The sequence below is a fragment of the Juglans regia genome, chromosome 6, assembly GCF_001411555.2.
Source record: "Juglans regia cultivar Chandler chromosome 6, Walnut 2.0, whole genome shotgun sequence".
Taxonomy (NCBI): Eukaryota; Viridiplantae; Streptophyta; class Magnoliopsida; order Fagales; family Juglandaceae; genus Juglans; species Juglans regia.
The window spans coordinates 6,424,745-6,446,749 of NC_049906.1; the positions used below are offsets into that span (position 1 = coordinate 6,424,745).

The following is a 22,005-nucleotide window of genomic DNA, read 5'->3' on the forward strand; positions in this document are numbered from 1 at the left end:
TCTAGGTAACTAAGGCCTCATTTGTTTTTAGAATTCATCTTAACTCATTTCATCTCATTTAATCATTATAATTTTTCTAAACTTCCACATAAAATAACATAAATAATTCAACTTTTTCAAATTTTAAAATAAAAATAATATTAAAAAAATATTTTCTAATAATATTTTATTTAATTTTAAACTTTAATCTCAATTTAACTCAATTTATCTTATTTACGAAAACAAACTAGGCCTAAGACCAATGTACTTCAAAGGAAGAAATGTATTTCAAAGCACAACAACATATATATCGCAAGGGCAATGTGCACATTTCTTTAGGGCTGCTTTATATGTATATAGCACAACAACACACATCTATATATTTATTGGTTCAAAGTTGAGAAAGAAGGTTGACCATGGCTGGACGTGGTCGACAAATAGCATGCAATGGTCGAGCCTTGGTCAAGGTCAGCCCAACCACTTCACTCATGTCTACCATTTCCTCGTCAATCCTCTGCCACTCGAAGCACTGTATCAGTGCACCCAAAGCAGAGCCAACCACCCTCATGGCCAAACCTTCTCCGGGACAGCCCCTCCTCCCTGATCCAAAAGGCATGAACCTAAACTTAAACTCATGATCTTTCATCCCTTCAAACCTCTCCGGCTTGAAATTCGTGGGGTCCTCCCAAATTGACGGGTCATATTGTATGCCCCACAAATTCACAAGTAGTGTAGTGCCACGAGGGACGTGGAAACCACCCACCTGGCAATCCTCCGATGACTCGTGCGGCACAAGTAATGGCGCTGCTGGATACATGCGCAGTGTTTCGTTTATAATGCAACGAAGATATGGAAGCTTAGCCAAATCGGATTCATCAACCAGGCGATCGTGTCCCACTCGATTGTCGATTTCTGCCTGCGCCTTCTTCAGAACTTCTGGGTTGTTGAGCAAAAGTGACATTGCCCACTCCATGGTGCCGGCCGAAGTGTCGGTTCCAGCTGATAATAGGACCTGTACATGTACATATTTCAAGCATAATTATGTTGTGTTAATGTGTAATGATGGCACTTTTTTGTTAGTGATCATATTGCACGGCGTAGATAAATATCTTTACATGAAATAGACAGTATGCATTTATACGAGAATATAATGATCAAATGTCCCACACACAGCACTAAATGGATATTATCTCTTTCAAAAAGAGAAAAGAGACACCGATGTATACATTTAAACCGAGATGTTTTGTGGTATGGAACTTGTATTATTATGTTTTATCGTCTTATAGAAGGTAACAATCTTGACTTACACATGATCACATATATTTCTTCTATGTTGATTCCATACAAAGACCAACATCAGTTCAGTTACCACATTTTCCATTAGCACAGAATTATGCTGTTGCTGTTCCATTTTAGACCCCAAATTCTCAGCTTTTGCTGATGTCTTATGCTCACTGGTACAATGATAATCCTATTTTATTTTCGAGTAATGCTACTCATCATCTTAATTTTTATCATCCTCCTATCATCTTATGATGTGGCATTAGATGATTAAAAATTATTTATTATATTTTACTTATGAACCTATTATCTAATGTCACATCATATGAGAGGATAATGAAAAAATAGATAAAAAATAGATTTTTTCTTTATTCTCACATGAAGTCCCAACAGAGGTTCAGTATTTTTTTTTTAAATTTTTTTTTTTAAATTTTTTAATCCAAAACAATATAACTGCAACAGAGGTTCAGGTTGTCAGATCCCTATCTTTTATGTTTTTGGGACATTTCTTACTGTAAAAATTAAATAAATTAGTGATCTAAAATGACTCGATCTGTCTTCAATTATAGTGGTTTGGATTAAAAAAAATCTTTTAATGCATGAAAATTTTGGTGATCCTTTGCAAAACTAGATCATCTCAATACTTACCAGCATGATGCCTCTGATAATCTCGTCCTTGTAGTATTCAGGTTCCGATTCTTGCAGATCCAACAGAACTCCAATCATCGTCTTCTTCTTCTTCTTATCCTTTTCTGCATCTGCATCACATCCCATTCTTTTATGCTCCTCTATCAAGCTCTGCATGAACCTGTCTCTCTTTTCCTGCAACAAAATCAACCTCTTCTCCATCCCACTAATCCCAAACCACCTTAACATCGGCAAGAAATCTGCGACATTTGTCAAAGACCCCAACCGAAATGTTTCAGACACAATATCCCGAAACTTGCAGACTTGATCTTCGTCTGCTTCCGGCGCGCTATCCCCGTAATACCGCTTCCCAGCAATCATCCTCATCATGACGTTAAGTGTCAGCTCAATGAAAGATGATTTCAGATAATGGACTTCAGTCTGGTTTTGATTATTATTATTAGTAGGCAATAGCCGGCGAAGGAGCGAACGAACCTCGTCGGTGCGTATACGGGAGAGCGTTTGGAGGCGGTAGGAGGAGAGAAGTTGGAGGGAAGAGATACGGCGGAGGTTTCGCCAGTGGTCGCCGTATGGTGCCCATGCAAGGGAGGTGAAGTTGTAGCCGAGGTGTTTCCCGGTCATCAGGTGAGGGCGGTTGGCAAAGATGATGTCGTTGGTGGCGAGGCATTCCTCAGTCGCGCACGGGGAAGAGACGACGAGGACTCTTCGAGAGCCAAAGGTGAGATGAATTATGGGACCGTACCGGTTTGATAGCCTGGTTAGAGAGCGGTGGAGGGGTTTCTTTAGGAGGTAGAGATGGCCAACAATGGGGAGGGCCGGGAAAGGGCTTGGTGGGAGGTTTTGGGTCTTGGAAAGCAAGTGCTTGGCTATTACATAAAAGGCTACAAAAAGAAGGATTTGGAAGAACATGATGGCCGTGATGAAGGACATAGATTGTGCCGATGGATCCTGTGAAGGTTAGAATGTGTTTGTGTGGTGAGGAATGAAGATAATGGGAAAATAAGCAGCTTCCTTCTTATATATATTCTACTTTTTCTTTGCTATCAGTTTTGGATTTTTATTACCATAACGCTCAAGATAGTTTTCTTGCATGTTTATGTAGTTGGCTTAATGTTGAACAAGTGTAATGTTTTTATGGAGTCATTTAAGTGTTAATTAATGTAAGAGATTAAAGATGGAAGGTTCTAGGTGGGCTAGAGGGGAGTCCCACAAAATTTTCCATCTCTCTCTTGGAATCTAAGTTTTAGAGGTATTTTCTCTTCTTTGAATGATACATCTTTCATGTGTTAGACAAAATTTTTCTTAAACAAAAATTTATGTATCTAATTTCATATACCAACATATTGGCATCAAGAGTGAGGTTTGAATCTGTAATGACCCGGTCCAACCTAAGCCCTAAAGGTAAATCTAGCCCGTTAAAAGGAAAAAAACCAAAAAGAGTGCAACGCACCTTTTGGACTTAGGTTTCGGTTTTCCCCTTCCTTTTCTTTCTAATCCCCCCAATTTATAATCTCTATAAGATCTATAAAAATTTTTAAAATCTCAATATACCTAGAAATGTATCTCTCCAATTTTTTTTTTCTTAAAGTCTCAAAATTTTATCTAATTTCTATATATTATCTACTTTCAACATTGTGGCCTCTCCAAAATTAAAATTAAAACTAAGTTTACCATAAATAATAAACTTATTAATATGGATCCCAAATTTTTTGTTATATAATATTAGGCTTCTTAACAGTCACCACCCCCACCTCCTGAGCTCATTGAACATGAAGTCGACACCTGAGACGAAACAAACCTGAAGCAAGGTGAGGTGAATGAACCCTTTGAGTTGATCACCTTAGATCAAGCTCACCCATAAGCCATGGTGAGGATCGGAACTGAGGTAGAGGGCAAAGTTAGGTAACAGTAGAAGTAGTTGCTCGCTAAACATAGGTACGTCTTCGCCTTGAGCCAAAAGGACATGCCTGGTATTGATACGGAAGTGATCGAACATTGCATATACCTAAGCTCGAAAGCAAGGAAGGTCAAGCAAAAGAGAAGTTTTAGTACAAAGAAGTATGCGGCGATTACAGAAGAAGTCAATTGCCTCTTGGTTGTAGGGCTCATCAGGGAGACCAACTACCCAAAGTGGCTTTTAAGTGTGATTCTTGTAAAGAAACCCAATGGAAAGTGGAGGATGTGTCGACTTCATCGACCTGAATAAATCCTGCCCAAATGATAGTTTTCCCAAATTGACTTAATTAAGGATTCCACAGTAGGGCACTGTATGCTAAACTTCATAGATGCCTACTCTATGTATAACAGATCCGGATAAGCCGAGAGGACCAAGAAAAATGGGTCTTTATAACCGACTGAGGTTTATACTGCTACCAAGTAATGTCTTTCAGCTTGAAAAATGCCAGAGTGACATACCAGAGGTTGGTAAATCGAATGTTTAAAGAACAGATCGGGATGAATATGGAAGTTTAAGTCGATGACTTGCTCGTCAAGAGCAAGGAACCAGGATAACATGTGGTAGATTTGCCAAAAGCTTTCAACATACCATGACGATACAAAATAAAACTCAACCCGACAAAGTGTGCGTTCAAAGTACGGTCAGACAAGTTCCTAGGTTTCATGGTGTCTGAAGAGGGATTATGGCCAACCCTGAGAAAATCTATGCGGTTGTCCATATGAAGCCACTAAAGAACATGAATGAGGCACAAAAGTGAATATGGAGGATATTGGTGCTCAACAAGTTCGTGTCCAGATCTACAGACAGGTGCCTACCATTCTTTTGAGTCTTGCAAAAGACCTGTGACTAGGACAGTGAGTGCAAGAAGGTGTTCGCCCAATTCAAAGAATATTTATCAAGGCCCCCTCTCTTGAGCCAAACCAACCGAGGGGAGGCCCTGAGTTTGTATATGTTGTTTACACCGAAAGCCATGTCCGCAGCCCTAGTTCGGGAGGAAGAAAAGGCGCAAAACCCAATTTACTACATGAGTTGTGCTCTAAGAGATGACAAGACCAAATATCCCATAACAGAAATGGTGGCATTTGCATTAGTGGTAGTTGCTCGCCAGCTAAGACCACATTTCCAAGTGCATCCCATAAGAGTTTTAATAGCGACGCCCCTAAAACAATACTGCAGCTATCGGACACCTCATCCTGCTTAGTAAGTTGGTCAATCGAGCTGAGCAAATTTGACATCAACTACCTTCCTCAGACGGTGATAAAGGGTCAGGTATTGGCTGACTTCATAGCCAAACTCACCAACTTCTCCGAAGAAATACAAAGATCCCCTATTGGGAAACCTTGACACAAGTTTATGTCCATGGCTCGTCCTGTCGTGCTAGTGAGAGTAGACATATACATAGTGGCAGACAACAAGGAAATGTATTATGCATTATGGCTCAAATTCAAAACCACCGCCAACAAGGCAAAATATGAAATAATATTGACAGGACTCGCCGTAGCGGAAGCTCTAGGTGCCAAAGAAATCGACATGAAGGCAGACTCCCAAGTGGTAGTCAACCAAATAACAAGAGAAAACCTGGCAAAGGGTGAGAAACTTAAGAGATACCTATTGTAGGTATACAATGGCACGACCGCTTCAGTTATGTCCAAATTAGCCGTATCGACAATTGAAAGGTTGACAGACTAGCACAGGCCACATCAGGTATGGATGAGACAGACCTATCATGGAAGGTGACCATTTGAACGATAGGAACCCCAACCGTCAGACTCGATATCTTGAAGATGAAAATAGGAACCCTGGAATGGGCAGATGACATAGCCAAGTTCCTATCTACCGAGGAACTTCTAGGTGATAAAGAGAAGCGAGGAAAATGAGGAACAAAGCTGCTTGTTTCGCCCTGATAAATGGAGTGTTATACAAATGAGGTTTCTCCACACCCCATCTAAGATGCATCTCAAGGAAAGATGATAAGTACGTCCAAGCAAAAGTGTATGGGAAGGTATATGGGAATCACTTAGGAGGAAGAGTTTTGGCGGCTAAAGTTATGAGAGTAGGATATTATTGGCTGCGTGCCCTCAAGAACGCTAAAGAGTTTGCCAAGAAATGTACCCAATGCTAGTAGCACGCGCTAGTACCAAACTGTTTTCTTGAAGAACTAAACATCAGTTACATCGCTGTGGGCGTTCATCCAATGGAGTGTCAACCTGGTCGGTCCCATGCACCCGGACAAGGGAGGAGCAAGATTCATAATCGTCGTCATTGATTACTTCACAAAATGGGCAGAAGTTGAAGCCCTCGTGGCCTTCACAAAGAATAATGTCACTAGATTCCTATGGAGGGCTATCATATGCCTGTTTGGGATACCATGAAGCATCATTTTGGATAACGGTCGCTAGTTCGATTTTGACCACTACCGGAGTTGGTGCGTCAAACTTGGGATTGAGGCCATATACTCTTCCCTCGGACATCCCCAAGCCCACAATGTAATGCCCCGATCTCGGATGGGTCGGAGAGTTACTTTGTGTCACTTAAAATCATATCTCACCTTACAGATGTAAACTCCAAATTCTCAATGACATATAAAATTATTGTTTCAAACTAACTACCTAAATATAATTAACCTTCCAAAATACCAGGTCATTAAAACACGACAAAATTACTCAATAAAATTCTCCAAAAATCATAGAAATCTTTTATGTTTAATCCACCAAGTTTAAATCATTTCACCCATGCTCCCTAATCTTGATCCTTAGCTAAAATATTTAAATTATTTAAAAAATAGTATGGAGATAATGAGTGAGTTATCAATAACTCAGTAAGTAGAAAACATATACTAGTATGTAAACATGAACATTCTCTCAGCAAAAGGCCTGAAGCAACCCATTTTTCCAAAGCCTTGCAATGATGAGGGAATCAGAAGAGGTTGAGAAGAGGAGGCCGAAGCTACAAAGGCATCCTCCCTCAACTGCTCGACTGAGTCCAAATGATGATCGCCAGTCGGAAAATCGCTCGAAGATGTAGATGAAGAAACATCACCCCTCATGGGAGAGGTGCTGAAGAGCGACGAAGGGATGAATACACAACCTCTGCTAAAATCTACCCTCGAAGGGTTGTCATGAAATGATGTAGGAAGAATAAAAGGTAATTCTGGAGTTACGCAACCAGAAACAGTAGAGGGAATGGATGACGAAGAAGAACCATCCTTCGACTCAAGCACTGCCTCTCCACAGGCACTAGAGGCGTCAACACCTTCACTGGGTGTCAAAGACAGATTGTCTGCTTCACTACAAAACTCATCGAAACTGCGAGAGCAGCTCCCAAAAATGTAGAATGAAGAACCACATCAATATCTTCCTCATCCTAACAACGAGTCCCATCCTAACCACCTAAGGCAAGGGGGGTTTGGCGAACAGCCTCTTCACCAGCCATTTAGGTGACTCGGTGTCTAACAAAAATGCCAGGTCAATCTTAACTTGGTCCATGACTTCCTCTAGTAGTCTGAAAATGGAGAAGTTGGGTGAATCAACCCATTTCCCTAGGGTTCAATGAAGCATGAATGAACCTCTCCCTATTAGAGCTTGATTCATCGGACGATTTAGTCTCACCACGAATTGGGCTACTGTCTATGCGAGTTTTCTTTCCTTCCTGCCTCGAAGGAGCAGAAGATCCCTTCTTTTGCCCTCGAGATAACAATGGAGCACCTAAAAATTGGTGACCAAAAACATGAGCCCAGTTCGCTGAAACCAAAAACCTGTCGATGTTGGAGCGAGTGAGGAGAACATCAGACCAAGTGACACTGTCATTTTCTTCCACCCACTCATAAACCAGATGTAGGTGAGCTTCCTCACTGTCAGAAAGAATAATAGCAAGGTTGCGGTCCTCAGGGACAATACCCTCCCCCGTGCAAATAAGGAATTGTAGATGGCAAGCCTCACCAGAAGGGAACTCCCAACCATTACCCAAGACAAAGAAGAACTTCTTATGCTACGCCTTGGTATAGGAATAACGGCCTTCCAAATGCACCACCTAGTAACCAGTTCGATATCAGAAACTGCATAAATCTCCATCTATGTTTCTAACACCGTGGGTATAGAGGAACTCCTCGAGCTATAAGATCAGGGTATTCCTTGCTAGTGGGTTCCAATACCTACTGTCACGCTACACAACATGCCATTAAGATCCTCCAGGCATTAGGAAAAAGCCAAGAGGGAGCTAGTCCCAAAAAGTTGAGCACATCATGGACAGGACGACGAAATGGCAAATGGAGCCCTATCAAGAACATGGTTGAGGACAAAGCCACTCAGGCGGCAAAGTCCTTAGGGTCAACCATTCCGTGGAGAGACTCCGACAAATCCATCGCCACAGATCTGGAACCCTGTATCAATTTCTCACTAAGTCCAAGTCAATGCGAGATGTAGTAGCCAACCACTGGTACCCTTCAAAGTCAAGGGAACAGTGCGAACTGGTTCTCTGAGATGATTGGAGGAATTGTGGGGTTAGGAAGATCGAGAACCACGAACGCCGAAGCAGGAAACCTTGCAGAAAGCCATCGAAAAGGAAGAGCTTGGAGAGAAAGAGAAAGTAGGTCGAAGAAGGTATGGATTAAGAAGAGTACAGTAGCAGAGAGCAAGTTAATGTTTGAGAAGGAATGGAACGACAAGAGATGGTGAGGAAAAAAAAGGGTTTAAAGGACAAGGAGTTGTTTGAATATCCCCCAATTAAGAAGAGAGACATGTCGAGAATGAAAAGGAGATAGGAAAGATGAATGGGTCCCTCAATCCGCACACTATGTGAAGAGATGCGAAGGTGGAACGATGCATGCCCTTGACATGGTCATATGTGTCAATAAACGGTTGCGAGTGGAAGTAAATCCAGAATAACTAAGTGACGTAAAGAAAAAAAAAAACATTTCATTACTATTCACATGTCATCTCATTTCCTAAACATCATCCCCTTATCTTTGTAAAAAACAATAAATGTATTTCATAGCACTAAACAATACATATATTGCATAGGCAATGCATATTTCTTTAGGACAGTACATATATATATATATATATATTAATAGTAATGTTATACACTACACTTTCATCGTACTTTTATCCTACTAAGTAAGATAAATAAGGATCTAATAAATGATCATTCAATAGTAGTAAATGTATCATATCTTATTTGATAGAATGAAAGTAGTGAGATAGTAGTCATGTGTATAAAATTTTACATATATTATATATTGGTTCAAAGTTGAGAAAGAAGGTTGACCATGGCTGGACGTGGACGACAAATAGCATGCAAAGGTCGAGCCTTTGTCAAGGTCAGCCCGACCACTTCATTCATGTCTACCATTTCCTCACCAATCCTCTGCCACTCGAAGCACTGTATCAGTGAACCCAAAGCAGAGCCAACCACCCTCATGGCCAAACCTTCTCCGGGACAGCCCCTCCTCCCCGATCCAAAAGGCATGAACCTAAACTTAAACTCATGATCTTTCATCCCTTCAAACCTCTCCGGCTTGAAATTCGTGGGGTCCTCCCAAATTGACGGGTCATATTGTATGCCCCACAAATTCACAAGTAGTGTAGTGCCACGAGGGACGTGGAAACCACCCACCTGGCAATCCTCCGATGACTCGTGCGGCACAAGTAATGGCCCTGTTGCTGGATACATGCGCAGTGTTTCGTTTATAATGCAACGAAGATATGGAAGCTCAGCCAAATCGGGTTCATCAAGCAGGCGATCAAGTCCCACATGATTGTCGATTTCTGCCTGCGCCTTCTTCAGAACTTCTGGGTTGTTGAGCAAAAGTGACATTGCCCACTCCATGGTGCCGGCCGAAGTGTCGGTTCCAGCTGATAGTAGGACCTGTACATGCATGTACATATTTCAAGCCCAATTATTCTGTGCTAATGTATGTAATGATGGCACTTTTTTGTTAGTGATCATGATATTGCACGGCGTAGATAGATATCTTTACATGAAATAGACAGTATCAATTTATACGAAATATAATGATGAGATGTCCCACACACACCAAGCTAAATGGATATTATTTCTTTCAGAAAAGAAAAGAGACACCAGTCATGTATACATTTAAGCCGAGATATTTTGTGGTATGGAACTTGTATTTTTATGTTTTGTCAACTTATAGTTGGTAACTGTCTTGACTTATACTTGATCACATGTATTTCTTCTACGTTGATAGTCAAATCGAGGCATAAAATGTCAAAAACAATCGTTTGTCCAATTGTCTGAACTGTTAATTTTCTCCCAGCTGATCAGTGGTGGATATCTATCTCTTCTTGCTATGTCATTCATGACCTTTACAAAGAAAGAAGCTAAAAATAATGTGAAATCGACCTTTCTATCGATGGATTAGAACTTTGCAGCTTTTGCTTATACTGTATTAAGGCAGCAGAATTGTGTGCCTCCAAAGACTCTTCTAGAATAGTTGAGAATACATCTGAAGAATTTCCTTGTAATAAACTAGCCTAGTCAGGTGTCAAATGATGTACGGTAATACACTGCAAAATCTGTTACAGAAAGGTCTATATATACTGACCTTGAATATATTGTAAGGTATGTGAGGAAAACGGATTCAATTAAATGAAAAGAGAATTCTCTGTGAGAAAGTTCATCTAGAACTTTATTCAAACACTTTCTGTGCAAATACATTTAGTTTGCTTTAGCATACTGATACAGTGATAATCCAATTTTATTTCAGATAATTATAAGGTTAATATATACCTTCGTATTATCTATTTATTATTTTTTTATATTTGATTTTTTTAATTTTTTATTTTACTTAATAGTTAAAGAAGTGAATCTTAATAAAATTATATATTTTTTTAATTCTGTTAAATATATTAAAAAAATATTTAAAAATAATAATAAAAAAATAAAATATTTCAAATGAATAATAAATAAGTAATAAGAAAATATCCTTATCACCAACCTTTTATTTTCCCTTGAAGTCCAAGAGAGTTTAGGTTGTCAGCTGTTTATCTTATATATATATGTTTTCGTGACATTTGTTACTGTGGAAATTAAATAAATTAGTGATCTAAATGACTAATTTGTAGTCAGTTAATAAGAGAGGTTTTGAATTTAGAAATGAGTTAAGATTGTTTATAAATAATAAAATAAAAATTAAATTATTTATTATATTTGATGTAAAAATTTAGAAAAATTATTTTAAAATTTAAAAAAATTAAATTATTTATTATATTTTATATAAAAATTTAAAAATTATAACGATAAAATGGATAAATTGAAGTGAAATTTGAATCAAACCCCTCCGTAGTGTTTTGGACTAAAAAAATCTCGTTAACCATGCCGAGTATATTGCCTTCTGATCAATACTTACCAGCATGATGCCTCTGATAATCTCGTCCTTGTAGTATTCAGGTTCCGATTCTTGCAGATCCAACAGAACTCCAATCATGGTCTTCTTCTTCTTACCCTTTTCTGCATCCGCATCAGCATCACATCCCATTCTTCTATGCTCCTCTATCAAGCTCTGCATAAATCTGTCTCTCTTTTCCTGCAATAAAATCAACCTCTTCTCCATCCTACTAATCCCAAACCAGCTCAACATAGGCAAAAAATCTGCGACATTTGTGACAGGCCCCAACCGAAATGTTTCAGACACAATATCCCGAAACTTGCCGACTTGATCTTCTTCTGCTTCCGCCGCGCTACCCCCGTAATACCGCTTCCCAGCAATCATCCTCATCATGACGTTAAGCGTCAACTCAAAGAAGGCTGATTTCAGATCATGGACTTCAGTCTGGTTTTGATTCTTATTATTAGTAGGCAAGAGCCGGCGAAGGAGCGAACGAACCTCGTCGGTGCGTATACGGGAGAGCGTTTGGAGGCGGTGGGAAGAGAGAAGTTCGAGGGACGCGATACGGCGGAGGTTTCGCCAGTGATCGCCGTAGGGGGCCCATACAAGGGAGGTGAAGTTGTAGCCGAGGTGTTTCCCGGCCAGCAGGCGAGGGCGGTTGGCAAAGTTGATGTCGTTGGTGGCGAGACATTCCTCGGCCGCGCACGGGGAAGAGACGACAAGGACTGGTCGAGAGCCAAGGCTGAGATGAATTATGGGACCGTACCGGTTTGATAACCTGGTTAGAGAGCGGTGGAGGGGTTTCTTTAGGAGGTAGAGATGGCCAACAATGGGGAGGGTGGGGAAAGGGCTTGGTGGGAGGTTTTGGGTCTTGGAAAGAAAGTGCTTGGCTATTACATAAAAGGCTACGAAGAGAAGAATTTGGAAGAACATTGTGGTGAGGAATGGAGATAATAGGTAAGATATCTAGACCTTGACTTTATATAAAATGAGGAAAATTAGCAGCTTCCTTCTTATCAGAGCCTTTTTTTCTTAGATCATTACAAGAAAAAGCCGTCAATGCAGCCAAATAAAATTGCGGAGAGCTAAAATTGGACGGCAGAGCAGAATTATCACTGTAGCCATATTTTTCTTGTGGAGAGTAAAAAATCACTACTAAAAAAATTATTTGGGATGAAAATTGGTCGTCACAAATACAATAGACTCACATAACACGTTATCGGTCTTTGAAAGTGACGTTTTGGCTATATTTGCGGCGATTTACAAATCGCCGTAAAATGTCATGATAAAACCCTTTTGCGTATCTCTTTTCTTCTTTTTTTTTTCTCTCTTTTTTCTTTTCCTTCTCCCCCTTTTTTCTTTTCTTTTCCCCCGGCTCGATACTCACTCTCTATTCTCTGAGTTTGCTGCCGCACTTCCCAAGCCGTTCCCACTGCCGTGCCATCGCCACCTTATCGAGGAGGTGTGTCTCTCAATCCTCCGTTTGTTTCTTTCTCTATCTTCTTCTCTGTGTGTGCGCACCTCTCTCAATTTTGAATTTTTGATAATATTACGCTCAAGATAGTTTTTGTTAAATTTAAAATAGTTAATTGTATTTTTTTCAAAAAAGAAGATAGTATCCTAATTTTATTAATAATCCTTACATATGACGAAAGAATATAATATTATAAACAAATCTAGGTTTACAAAAGTCCCTAGTCAATTTCAAAAAAGTCCTATACTAAGCTTTACAATATGTAAACAATGAAAGCAGTAACTACTTACAAAAAAAAAAAAAAAAAAAGATTATATAATACCAAAAGTAAAACTTCTATTTCCACCTAAATTTTGGCAAACCTAGATTTATGAGTAACACATGAATTGCTACAAGATTAGTTAAACCATCTGCCAATTGCCAATTCTTTAAATATACTAAACATCAAAATTAGAAATTTGTTAATGTCAAGGATATCTTCCCAAAGATCCACATACCTGCAAGGAGGATAACTACTAGCAAAGCATCTAATTCAATAATGAGGTCATAAAAACCTAGCTGGTTACATAAAGAGAGGACAGCTTTAGCTGCAGAACCACCAAATAAATGGAAAAGCCATGTATGGAATGACCATAATAATCATGAAGGATCCCACCACAACCATCAAATCCAGTTGCGCTTTGACGCTCCATCAATATTGAGTTTTTATTCTACCAGTTGGAGGATTTAATTAACCAACGAACCATGCAATATGAGACTTGTGTTCTAGTCTTCAGTAAAGGGATTCTCAAAATATTTAATGTAGAGATAGCACCATGTTTGAATATGCCCTTTAATGGTTTAATCATCAGATTAAGTTCTTGCCAACCATTTCACGACTTTTTCAAATAATGCATGAGCCATGTTTTATCACACCTTCATACTTGGCTAAATTTCTAGCTAACCACAATTCATAGAAATGAAGCTGATTTGAACCATGAAAAACCGACAAAGTGAGCAACTTATCTCTCCATCCTAAGGCTATAATGGATGAGATGCCAAAAATCTGGGAAAAATGAGACCATACAAATACAGCAAGGGAACAATCATTATAAAAAAACATGTAAATTAGACTCAACAGCTTCACAACCACAACTACATTTTGAAGCCATGCTTATGCCAATTATTCCACAAGATATCTTTGGTGGAAGAATTTTACTCCAAATACACTTTGATGCAGAAAACTGAGGTTGGTGAACTCTAAGAATATCCCAAGCTGACTTCGTAGTACATTTTCCATCATTTGTATGATTCCAAAATTGAACATCATCACCACTTCTTAGTTTGACATTGAATCTAAGAATTCGATGCATCAACGAAGGATTCTGTAGCGCTTTAAGCTTAACATTCTGCCAACAACAGTACATAGATCGTTTATTCGAAGCTTTGGCATAGAGACAAAAAAAACCCAAAGATGCAAGGAATCTATTACCCATCCAGTTATCATGCCAAAAATTTAATGAGCCACTTCTAAGCTTTCACTGACTTTCAGATTGTATAAAGGGCAAATGAACAGATATAGACCTCCATTTATGAGTGTCATGGTCTAGATGAACTTAGGTCTAGAGACACAGCATTGGAGAGATACTTCTGGCTCATATAAACAGCCCAAAGAGAGGTCAAATTTACCATATTTCAAGTAAGTTTGCATTGCAAAGCTTTTAAAAAATCATTTAAATTCCTTATGCCCATGCCAGTCTTTTCAACAGGTCAACTTATCTTTGCCCAGGATACCCTTTTTTTTTTTTTTAATGGCCTTCTCATTCCCCCCGAAAGAAAGATGCAAAATCTTGCTTAACTGAATCTTCACCTTTTTGGGAGGGCATATAACATAAAGAATATGCACTGGAATAGAAGATAATACAGACTTAATCAAAGTAGATTTCCTACCTGCAGATAATAAACGAGCTTTCCAACCACAACTTTCCTTTCGATCTTAGTAAGGATAGCTTCAAACAAGTTTATATTTAATCTACCACAAAAAAGAGGAGCTCCCAAGTAAGTAATAGGGAAACTACCTTCCTTGAAACTAATAGCTCTAGCTACAATCTGCTTCCCTGCTCGAGATGCATGATTGTGCATAAGAAATATTTTTTTTGTGGATTAATTTTTCTTCCAGATGCTTGTTCATTAACAAAAATCCATTAAAAAAACTAAGTTCCTTTTGGATCCATTAAAGAAAATTAAAAGATCATTAGCAAAGAGAATATGAGATACAATAGAACAATCTCTTGCACCTTGTAAGGAATAACAGAAGACTCCTGAAGAATTTGTGATAACCCTTTACTTAGGGCCTCTTCACTTAAAATAAAAAGAAGAGGTAAGAGCATATTGCCTTGCATCAACCCTCTGATGGAATGAAAAAGTCCCTCATGAGTTCCATTAAGAACAATAGACAAAATGAAGCCTCTATAATATTGCTTTTAAAAGAGAAACCACCAGGGCATTAAAACCAAACTCAAGGAAAACTTGAGACAAGAACGGCTTGTGAATATGATCAAAGGCCTTTGTCATATCGACTTTTAAAATGACATTCCATCCTCTAGATTATTTTAGATGCACTAGGAGTAAGTGATTGGGCAAGGGCTATATTTTTAGAAATAAGCCGATCGTCAACAAAAGCTCCTTGTCGAGGAGAGACAAGTCTAGGTAATAAAGAGCCAAGCCTTGTTGCAAGAATCTTGGAAATTATTTTGTATGAAACTTGGCATAAGCTTGTTGGCCGAAAATCAACACAATTAAGTGATCGGCTCATCAACTTTAGGGATAAATGTAATGAATGAATGCTAGAAAGAATTAGGAAGAGGAGACCCCCCTATAGAAAGACAGTACAACATCCCATAAGTCATTGCTAACAATGTCCCAACAACTAGAGAAAAAAATGATGAGAATCCATCTGGTCCAGGAGCTAAATCTGTTGGAATGGAGTCAACAACAACTTGTACTTCTTCTAAAGTGGGTGGCCACAACATGTACAAATTGGTATCATCATTAACTAAGTGTGGAATAACTTGGATAATTTCATAGCAACAAGAGACGGCCTCTTAGGCTAAATGAGTTTGAAAAAAGCTAACTGCAGCAGACAGTATACCACCATGATTGGTAGAAACCATCCCATTAGGCGAGGTTTGAGAAACAACTCTCGACTTTCTCCTTTTATGTAAAAACATCTTATGGAAGAATTTCGAACTTCTATCCCTTTTTTTAGCCAATTGATTCTAGACTTTTGCTTGTAAAACATTTCCTCTTGAAGCAAAATTTGATCATACTTAGATTCTAACTTTTGCAAATGACTTAGATTAGCCTCTGAGTTTGATGCTTGTAATGCCGATTCAGCCAATTGTATACCATCCATTAACTCAGATAGCTTCTAAAGAATATCACCAAAAACTGAAGCATTCCAATTCTTCAAAGTTGTCTTCGACCTTTTTCAATTTAAATGCCATCCTATTTAATCCAGTCTTATGACAAGGCTGATTCCAAACATGAGACAGAAGCTCCAGAAAATTTGGGTAAATTATCCACATATTTTGGAATCTAAAAGAAGAGAATGGCTAGCTTTTCAACCCCTTATTTTCAATCAACAGTGGGCAATGATCTAAATGTAATCTTTCCAGGTGTGATAAAACAACATGCGGAAAAGAAGCCAGCCAATATTGACTAACTAAAGCTCTATCCAATCTTTCCCAATTAAAATGCCCCATGTGAATCTACAGCCAGAGTAAGGAAGATCTTACAATAAATTTACCTCAATGAAATTAAAAAAATTCTTCTTTAGCTGCAGTCAACACAGGAACACCCCAACCTTCTCTAGATCGTTTTTAATGCTATTGAAATCTCCTATGACCATCATAGGTTTGCAACAATTCCCAACCTTGAAAGAGATTCCCACAACTCTCTTCTAAGAATAGAGCTGCATTTAGCATATCCAACTGAGAATAAAGCATTTGAACCCATGAAATCAAGAGTAAAATAGATAAATTGCAATGATTATGACAGGATAGAAATCTCAACACCCTCCTTAGCTAACAATCAGACTTTTCCCCCATTCTCCTCATTTGAAAAAGATTGAGACAAACCCAACCTTCTTGCAATATCTAAAGACTTGTTAAACACAACCACTATACACAGATTATGCACCTTAATCAAATGCTTAAGGTGCAAAAGAGTCTTCTTATTAGAAATCCCTCTGATATTCCACACAAGTAATTTGCTCATTTTAAAAAAAAAAAATTGATTCGGTATTTGGAACAATTCCTGTAACCCCTGTTATTCTTTTTCCTTTCTTTTTAAGTTTAGCTGAGTCACTAATAACCTCAGAATTAGAAAAAATTACTTTAGACACATCAGTTTCTTTCAATTGAGGCTCTATAGAGGAATCCAAATTTAAATCTATAGCTAGAATGGCAAAAGAGTTAGAGATAGGAACTTTACCAGAAAGTTCTTCTGCCAAAGCATCTGGAGGCTCACCATAGAGTTCTTCTACCAAAACATTTGGAGGCTTCGATTCAACTAATTCATCCACTGCCTTTTCCATAAGCTGAATACCTGAGCCATTTTTCACACAATTTGAATACAAAAGCTCAGATTTTTCAACACCAGCCACATTTTTTTCACTATCAATTATCATGGGACTAAGATTTTCCTCATTTGGTTTAGGAAGTACACCATTCTCATCTCAACTCATTCTTATAATTTTTTTAAATTTTAATTAAAATATAATAAATAATTTAATTTTTTTAAATTTTTAAATAATAATAATAATAATAATAAATAATAATAATATTCTAATAATATTTTATCAACTCAACTCAACTGCACCATAAATTATTTAGAATACAAAGTTTATTATGATCAATTGAAATTAATTGTACTTGAAAATGAGGATTTACTTGATAAAAAATGTTGGGGGCCACTTGCCAATGAAGGCCTCAGGCAAGGGCTCACCAAAAGAAGTGATGAGACGAAGGGCTCAGGACTCAGGAGTCCAACAGAGACAAGGTGATCGGCAAACAATGAGATGAAGGTTGATTTGACAGGTGAATAGAGCAAACAGATGGATGCAATAAACGTAGCGTGGTCGCAATAAATGTAGTGCGGTTTGCGACCTTTCATATAACCTACTTGGTGAAACAACATCGATTTCCATTGTATGTCCAGCTTTAAATGCGTTCAACAGAATAACTTGAATTAACAACACATTTTAAGGCTGCGTATTAAGTGTTCGTTTGTTTTTAAAGGTGAGATGAGATGAATTAAAATTAAAATTAAAAAATTAAATAAAATATTATTATAATATATTTTTTAATATTATTTTTATTTTAAAATTTTAAAAAGTTAAATTGTTTATTTTATTTTGTATAGAAATTTGAAAAAATTATAATGATGAAGTGAGATAAGATGAGATGAGATGAGATGTTTTCTGAAAACAAACGAGGCCTAAATTGATTTGAAATAATAAAATATTATTTTTTAATATTATTATTATTTTAAAATTTAAAAAAATTAAATTATTTATTATATTTTATGTTAAAATTTGAAAAGATTTTAATGATGAATTAAAATGAATTGAAATTTGTTTAAGTTTCCAACTCACCCGAACATTTTAATTAATTATTATAACTTTTCAAATTCTAACACAAAATATAACAAACAATTTAACTTTTTTAAATCTTAAATTAATAATAACATTAAAAAATAATATTCTAACAATATTTTATTCAATTTTCAATTTTTATCTCAATTCAATTTAACTCAATTTAACATTTAAACGCAACCCAAATATCCCACCAAAGGAAACGAAACTTCCTGGACAAGATACAATCAACCTGTAATGAATAATCCCTTGTAAGATAAAAGACCCTCTAAATTAAACTCATTAAGAAAATGAAAGTGCTACCAATGTTTTGAATATTATTTCCGTAATCGTTTCGGTTGAGGTATTGAAATGAGATATTTCGGTACCGATATTATTTTGGATACCGTTTCGAAATAATTTATATATGAATAAATTATATATATATATATAAATTATAAGCAGCCTAATCTGAATTGGGGATAAAAAAATGAGCTTTTAGTTTGAAGAAATGAAAAAAGAAAAGAAAAGTAAAGGCTGAAATTTGTATATCGGCCAAAATCTGAAATATCGGCTGGTATGGGCTGAAATGGCCAAAATTTTGACCGGTATGAAACTATATCATTGTCTATATCGGCAACCTTGCCAGTACAGCATATTTCGGCCGTATGGACATGTACGAAATGAAATTCAAAACCTGGGTGCTACAACCATCGAGACTCGATATCGAGATATTGTACTAACTGAAGTGTCATACTCCCTACATGCCACATGGCTATTAAATGAAAAGAGAAATTGACCTATACCACTTCCCTCATTGATTGAGTTGAATTATTGCATATTTTATACATCTAAAACTAATATATTTCAATTATTTTATGACATTATTATTAGTTTATACTTAATTTTATAACTTGTGATTTAATTAGGCATTGTTTCTTCACATGCACAATACATATTTGATATTTTATTCTTCATTTTCATTTTTTCTACTTTCTCTTTTTCATAAAGAACAAGACATGCACTGATGCTTAAAGAGAGAAAAAAAAAAAGACAAAAGAAGGCTCAACATCTCTCCTCTCCAAAACACACAACATAAGATATTAAGAAGGGAGAAAAAACACATGCACGCGGGAGAAAAAGAACGGATGAACGCTGGGAGAAAAAAACACGCACATTGGAGGAACCAAATAGAAGCAGAGCCTCCAGCTTGAAGAGCTCCTCGAGGGGTCCAAACTGGCACAGTCCAGCCTTCCTATGCTTCATGCCATCTCCATCTCCAGTTGCCTATTGTCTTCATCTTCAGCCATCTTACTTGCTCTTCCCATTCCCCAACTTTCTATTTAGTTTTAGTTTGAATTTTGTGGTGTATTTTTGAGATTTTTAGCTTAGAACCATTCAGTTTTGGGTATTCTATTTCATGCTTATTTAACTTTGATGTTAGTTGTTTTCTTTGCTCCCTTAAGTTTCCGTTTAACAGGTATTACAATTGTTATGGACTGATTTTAAAAATATATTGATTTGAATACAAGGATGAACCCTAGAATCTTGATTTTAGGGCTTTTCAATTTCCAACTCGTATTTTATCAATTACTTTCTAATCTAGTTTACTTCTTATTTTAGTTTTGTTAATCTCTTAGTTCCATTAAACATTAGATTGATTAAGAGTTAATTAGGGCTTAATTAATTTTAGTTTTGCTAATTAATTTTATGTTAATTAATATTGTTTAGCTTAGTTTCTTGATTGTTTAATTTCAATTTATTAGATTTAGTTGTTAATTTTGAGTCTTGCAATTAGTTTGACAATTTTCGTTGGTCAGTAGGTGGGTAATTTAGATTTAATTTTTTGTTTTGCCTCATTAGTTGGTTAATGTTAGATTAGTTAGCTTGCTTTATAATTTGGCATTTAATTAGTTTCAGATTTAATGTTTAATGTGCTATTAATTAAATTAGTTTAGTAAGTTGCTTATTGGTTAATTAATTTCAACGAGTTTGGTTTAGTTATTAGTTTACTGTTTTGCATCTTAGTCTTTTACTCTTCCTTGCAACACTAAAAAATTCAAAAATATGAGTTTGGTCTATGACCAATGCTCTTTTCATTCCCTTTATATTCTTGCATTCATTGCACATATCACCACTTTTATTTTCTTTTTGTGAATATTCTTATTATTTTACACGAGTTTGATTTTAAGCAACCTTCCCCTGGGAGACGATCAAAAAATTTTATTCTTAATTATTACGTAACACCTATTCACTTGGGACAGCCTTTGTGCTGCTCATTTTTTAGTTAGTCAAGTTTTTGGTACCATTTCCGAAGAAGTTTGCTTGATATAAATTTAAACTCTTCTTCTTTTTCTTTCTCAAATGTTTCTTGCTATCTTTATCTTTGATTTCACATTTCACTTGTCACCTACTACTTAGTTGCTTGAACCTTACTTCTGCTATTTAGACTGATGTTTCATGTCTTGGGTGAGAGACAGTTCAAATAGGTTGCTCAGAGTTACATCGAGCATTGAGAGTAATATACACAACTCAGAGATAGATAGCTCTTCTGTCTCTTTTACAAGCGAGGACACTGAAATTGAACAATCCATGGCTGCACCTGCACCACGCACTCTTAAGGATTATTTGCTACACCTTCATGTATTGTTTTGCCTGATGATGCACCTATTTATCTATTAAGCATGGCTTGATGTGAGTGATACATCAGTTTCACAGGATAGATTCTAAGAGTCCTTACCAGTACTTGATGAGCTTTGAGTTGGCCTACACTACTTTTATCAATAAAACCATTACTGATAAATTTATTAGATTTCATTTATTTCCTTTCTCTGTAAAGGATAAAAAGAAATTTTGGTTTAATTCTTTGAGGCCTAATTTCATCTCTAGTTGGTCGGATATGCAACGTGAGTTCTTACAAAAAAAAATTCCTTTTTAGAGGACTCAGTTTTTGCAAGAGCAAATCAGCTAGTTCAATCAGAGTCCTGACAAAACATTACAGGCCAATTGGGAAATGTTTAGGAATTTGGTAAACATCTGTCCGCATCATGGTTTTGAATCTTGGAGGCTGGTGAACTATTTTTACACTGGTCTCACTCTAAAGTACAAGCATTTTGTTCAGACTATATGTCGAGAGTGCACAACAATGGAATACTCGGACTGATTAAGTTTCGTCGACAACACAATCACTAAGGGCTATTACTGGTGGAGGCAAATATAAGTTTAAGGAGGACACTGATGTTCAAGATCAAATAGCTGCATTGACTAGAAGATTTTAGGTAATGGAGATGGAAAAAGTGAAGACCGTGAAAGCAGTATTGGCATGATCCTTGTGCGTTGATTTGAACCACAAGATCCAGGATTGCTCGATTATGCCAGTATTTCAGGAAAATGGGTCTGAGCATATGCAATCAATGGACTGAGTTAACGGAGCACCGACCAGCCTTTCCCCAGCACTTATAATCCGGGGTGGAGGAATCACCCAAATTTCTCATGGAGGAATGATCAACCTAGCCGGTCTAGGCCACCTTCTCAGCAGCCATTTCATCAGGTTGATCCTTAGCATTAGTATCAGCCATATCTGACTTCTCAGATCTATCATTTCGTAATACCTCTCGGATTTGAAATCTCATGTAGCTTCGTAGAGTTCTTGGCCTCAACCATATACTCTACCAAAGAAGTCTTTTGACAACAATATGGCACAAATG

General features: G+C 37.1%; 2 protein-coding genes across 2 annotated transcripts; both read right to left on the bottom strand.

Moving 5' to 3' along the window:
• Positions 1-244: 244 nt before the first annotated feature.
• LOC109001176 (cytochrome P450 81Q32-like) lies at positions 245-2,905 on the bottom strand. Its single transcript, XM_018978353.2, has 2 exons — positions 1,909-2,905; positions 245-991 (listed from the first exon to the last, which is right to left on the bottom strand). The coding sequence occupies exons 1-2, from the start codon at positions 2,836-2,838 to the stop codon at positions 371-373; spliced, it is 1,551 nt and encodes a 516-aa protein (XP_018833898.2). The 5' UTR covers positions 2,839-2,905; the 3' UTR covers positions 245-370.
• Positions 2,906-8,847: 5,942 nt separating this feature from the next.
• Positions 8,848-12,191, bottom strand: LOC109001177 (cytochrome P450 81Q32-like). Its single transcript, XM_018978354.2, has 2 exons — positions 11,232-12,191; positions 8,848-9,730 (listed from the first exon to the last, which is right to left on the bottom strand). The coding sequence occupies exons 1-2, from the start codon at positions 12,141-12,143 to the stop codon at positions 9,107-9,109; spliced, it is 1,536 nt and encodes a 511-aa protein (XP_018833899.2). The 5' UTR covers positions 12,144-12,191; the 3' UTR covers positions 8,848-9,106.
• Positions 12,192-22,005: the final 9,814 nt, after the last annotated feature.

Bases quoted from the DNA above. Each gene is read 5' to 3' on its own strand.
- LOC109001176 (XM_018978353.2), bottom strand. From the start codon at position 2,838: ATGTCCTTCATCACGGCCATCATGTTCTTCCAAATCCTTCTTTTTGTA. The intron at 992-1,908 runs GTAAGTATTGAG...GTACATGTACAG, and splicing joins TTATCAGAGGCATCATGCTG to GTCCTATTATCAGCTGGAAC.
- LOC109001177 (XM_018978354.2), bottom strand. From the start codon at position 12,143: ATGTTCTTCCAAATTCTTCTCTTCGTAGCCTTTTATGTAATAGCCAAG. The intron at 9,731-11,231 runs GTAAGTATTGAT...ATGCATGTACAG, and splicing joins TTATCAGAGGCATCATGCTG to GTCCTACTATCAGCTGGAAC.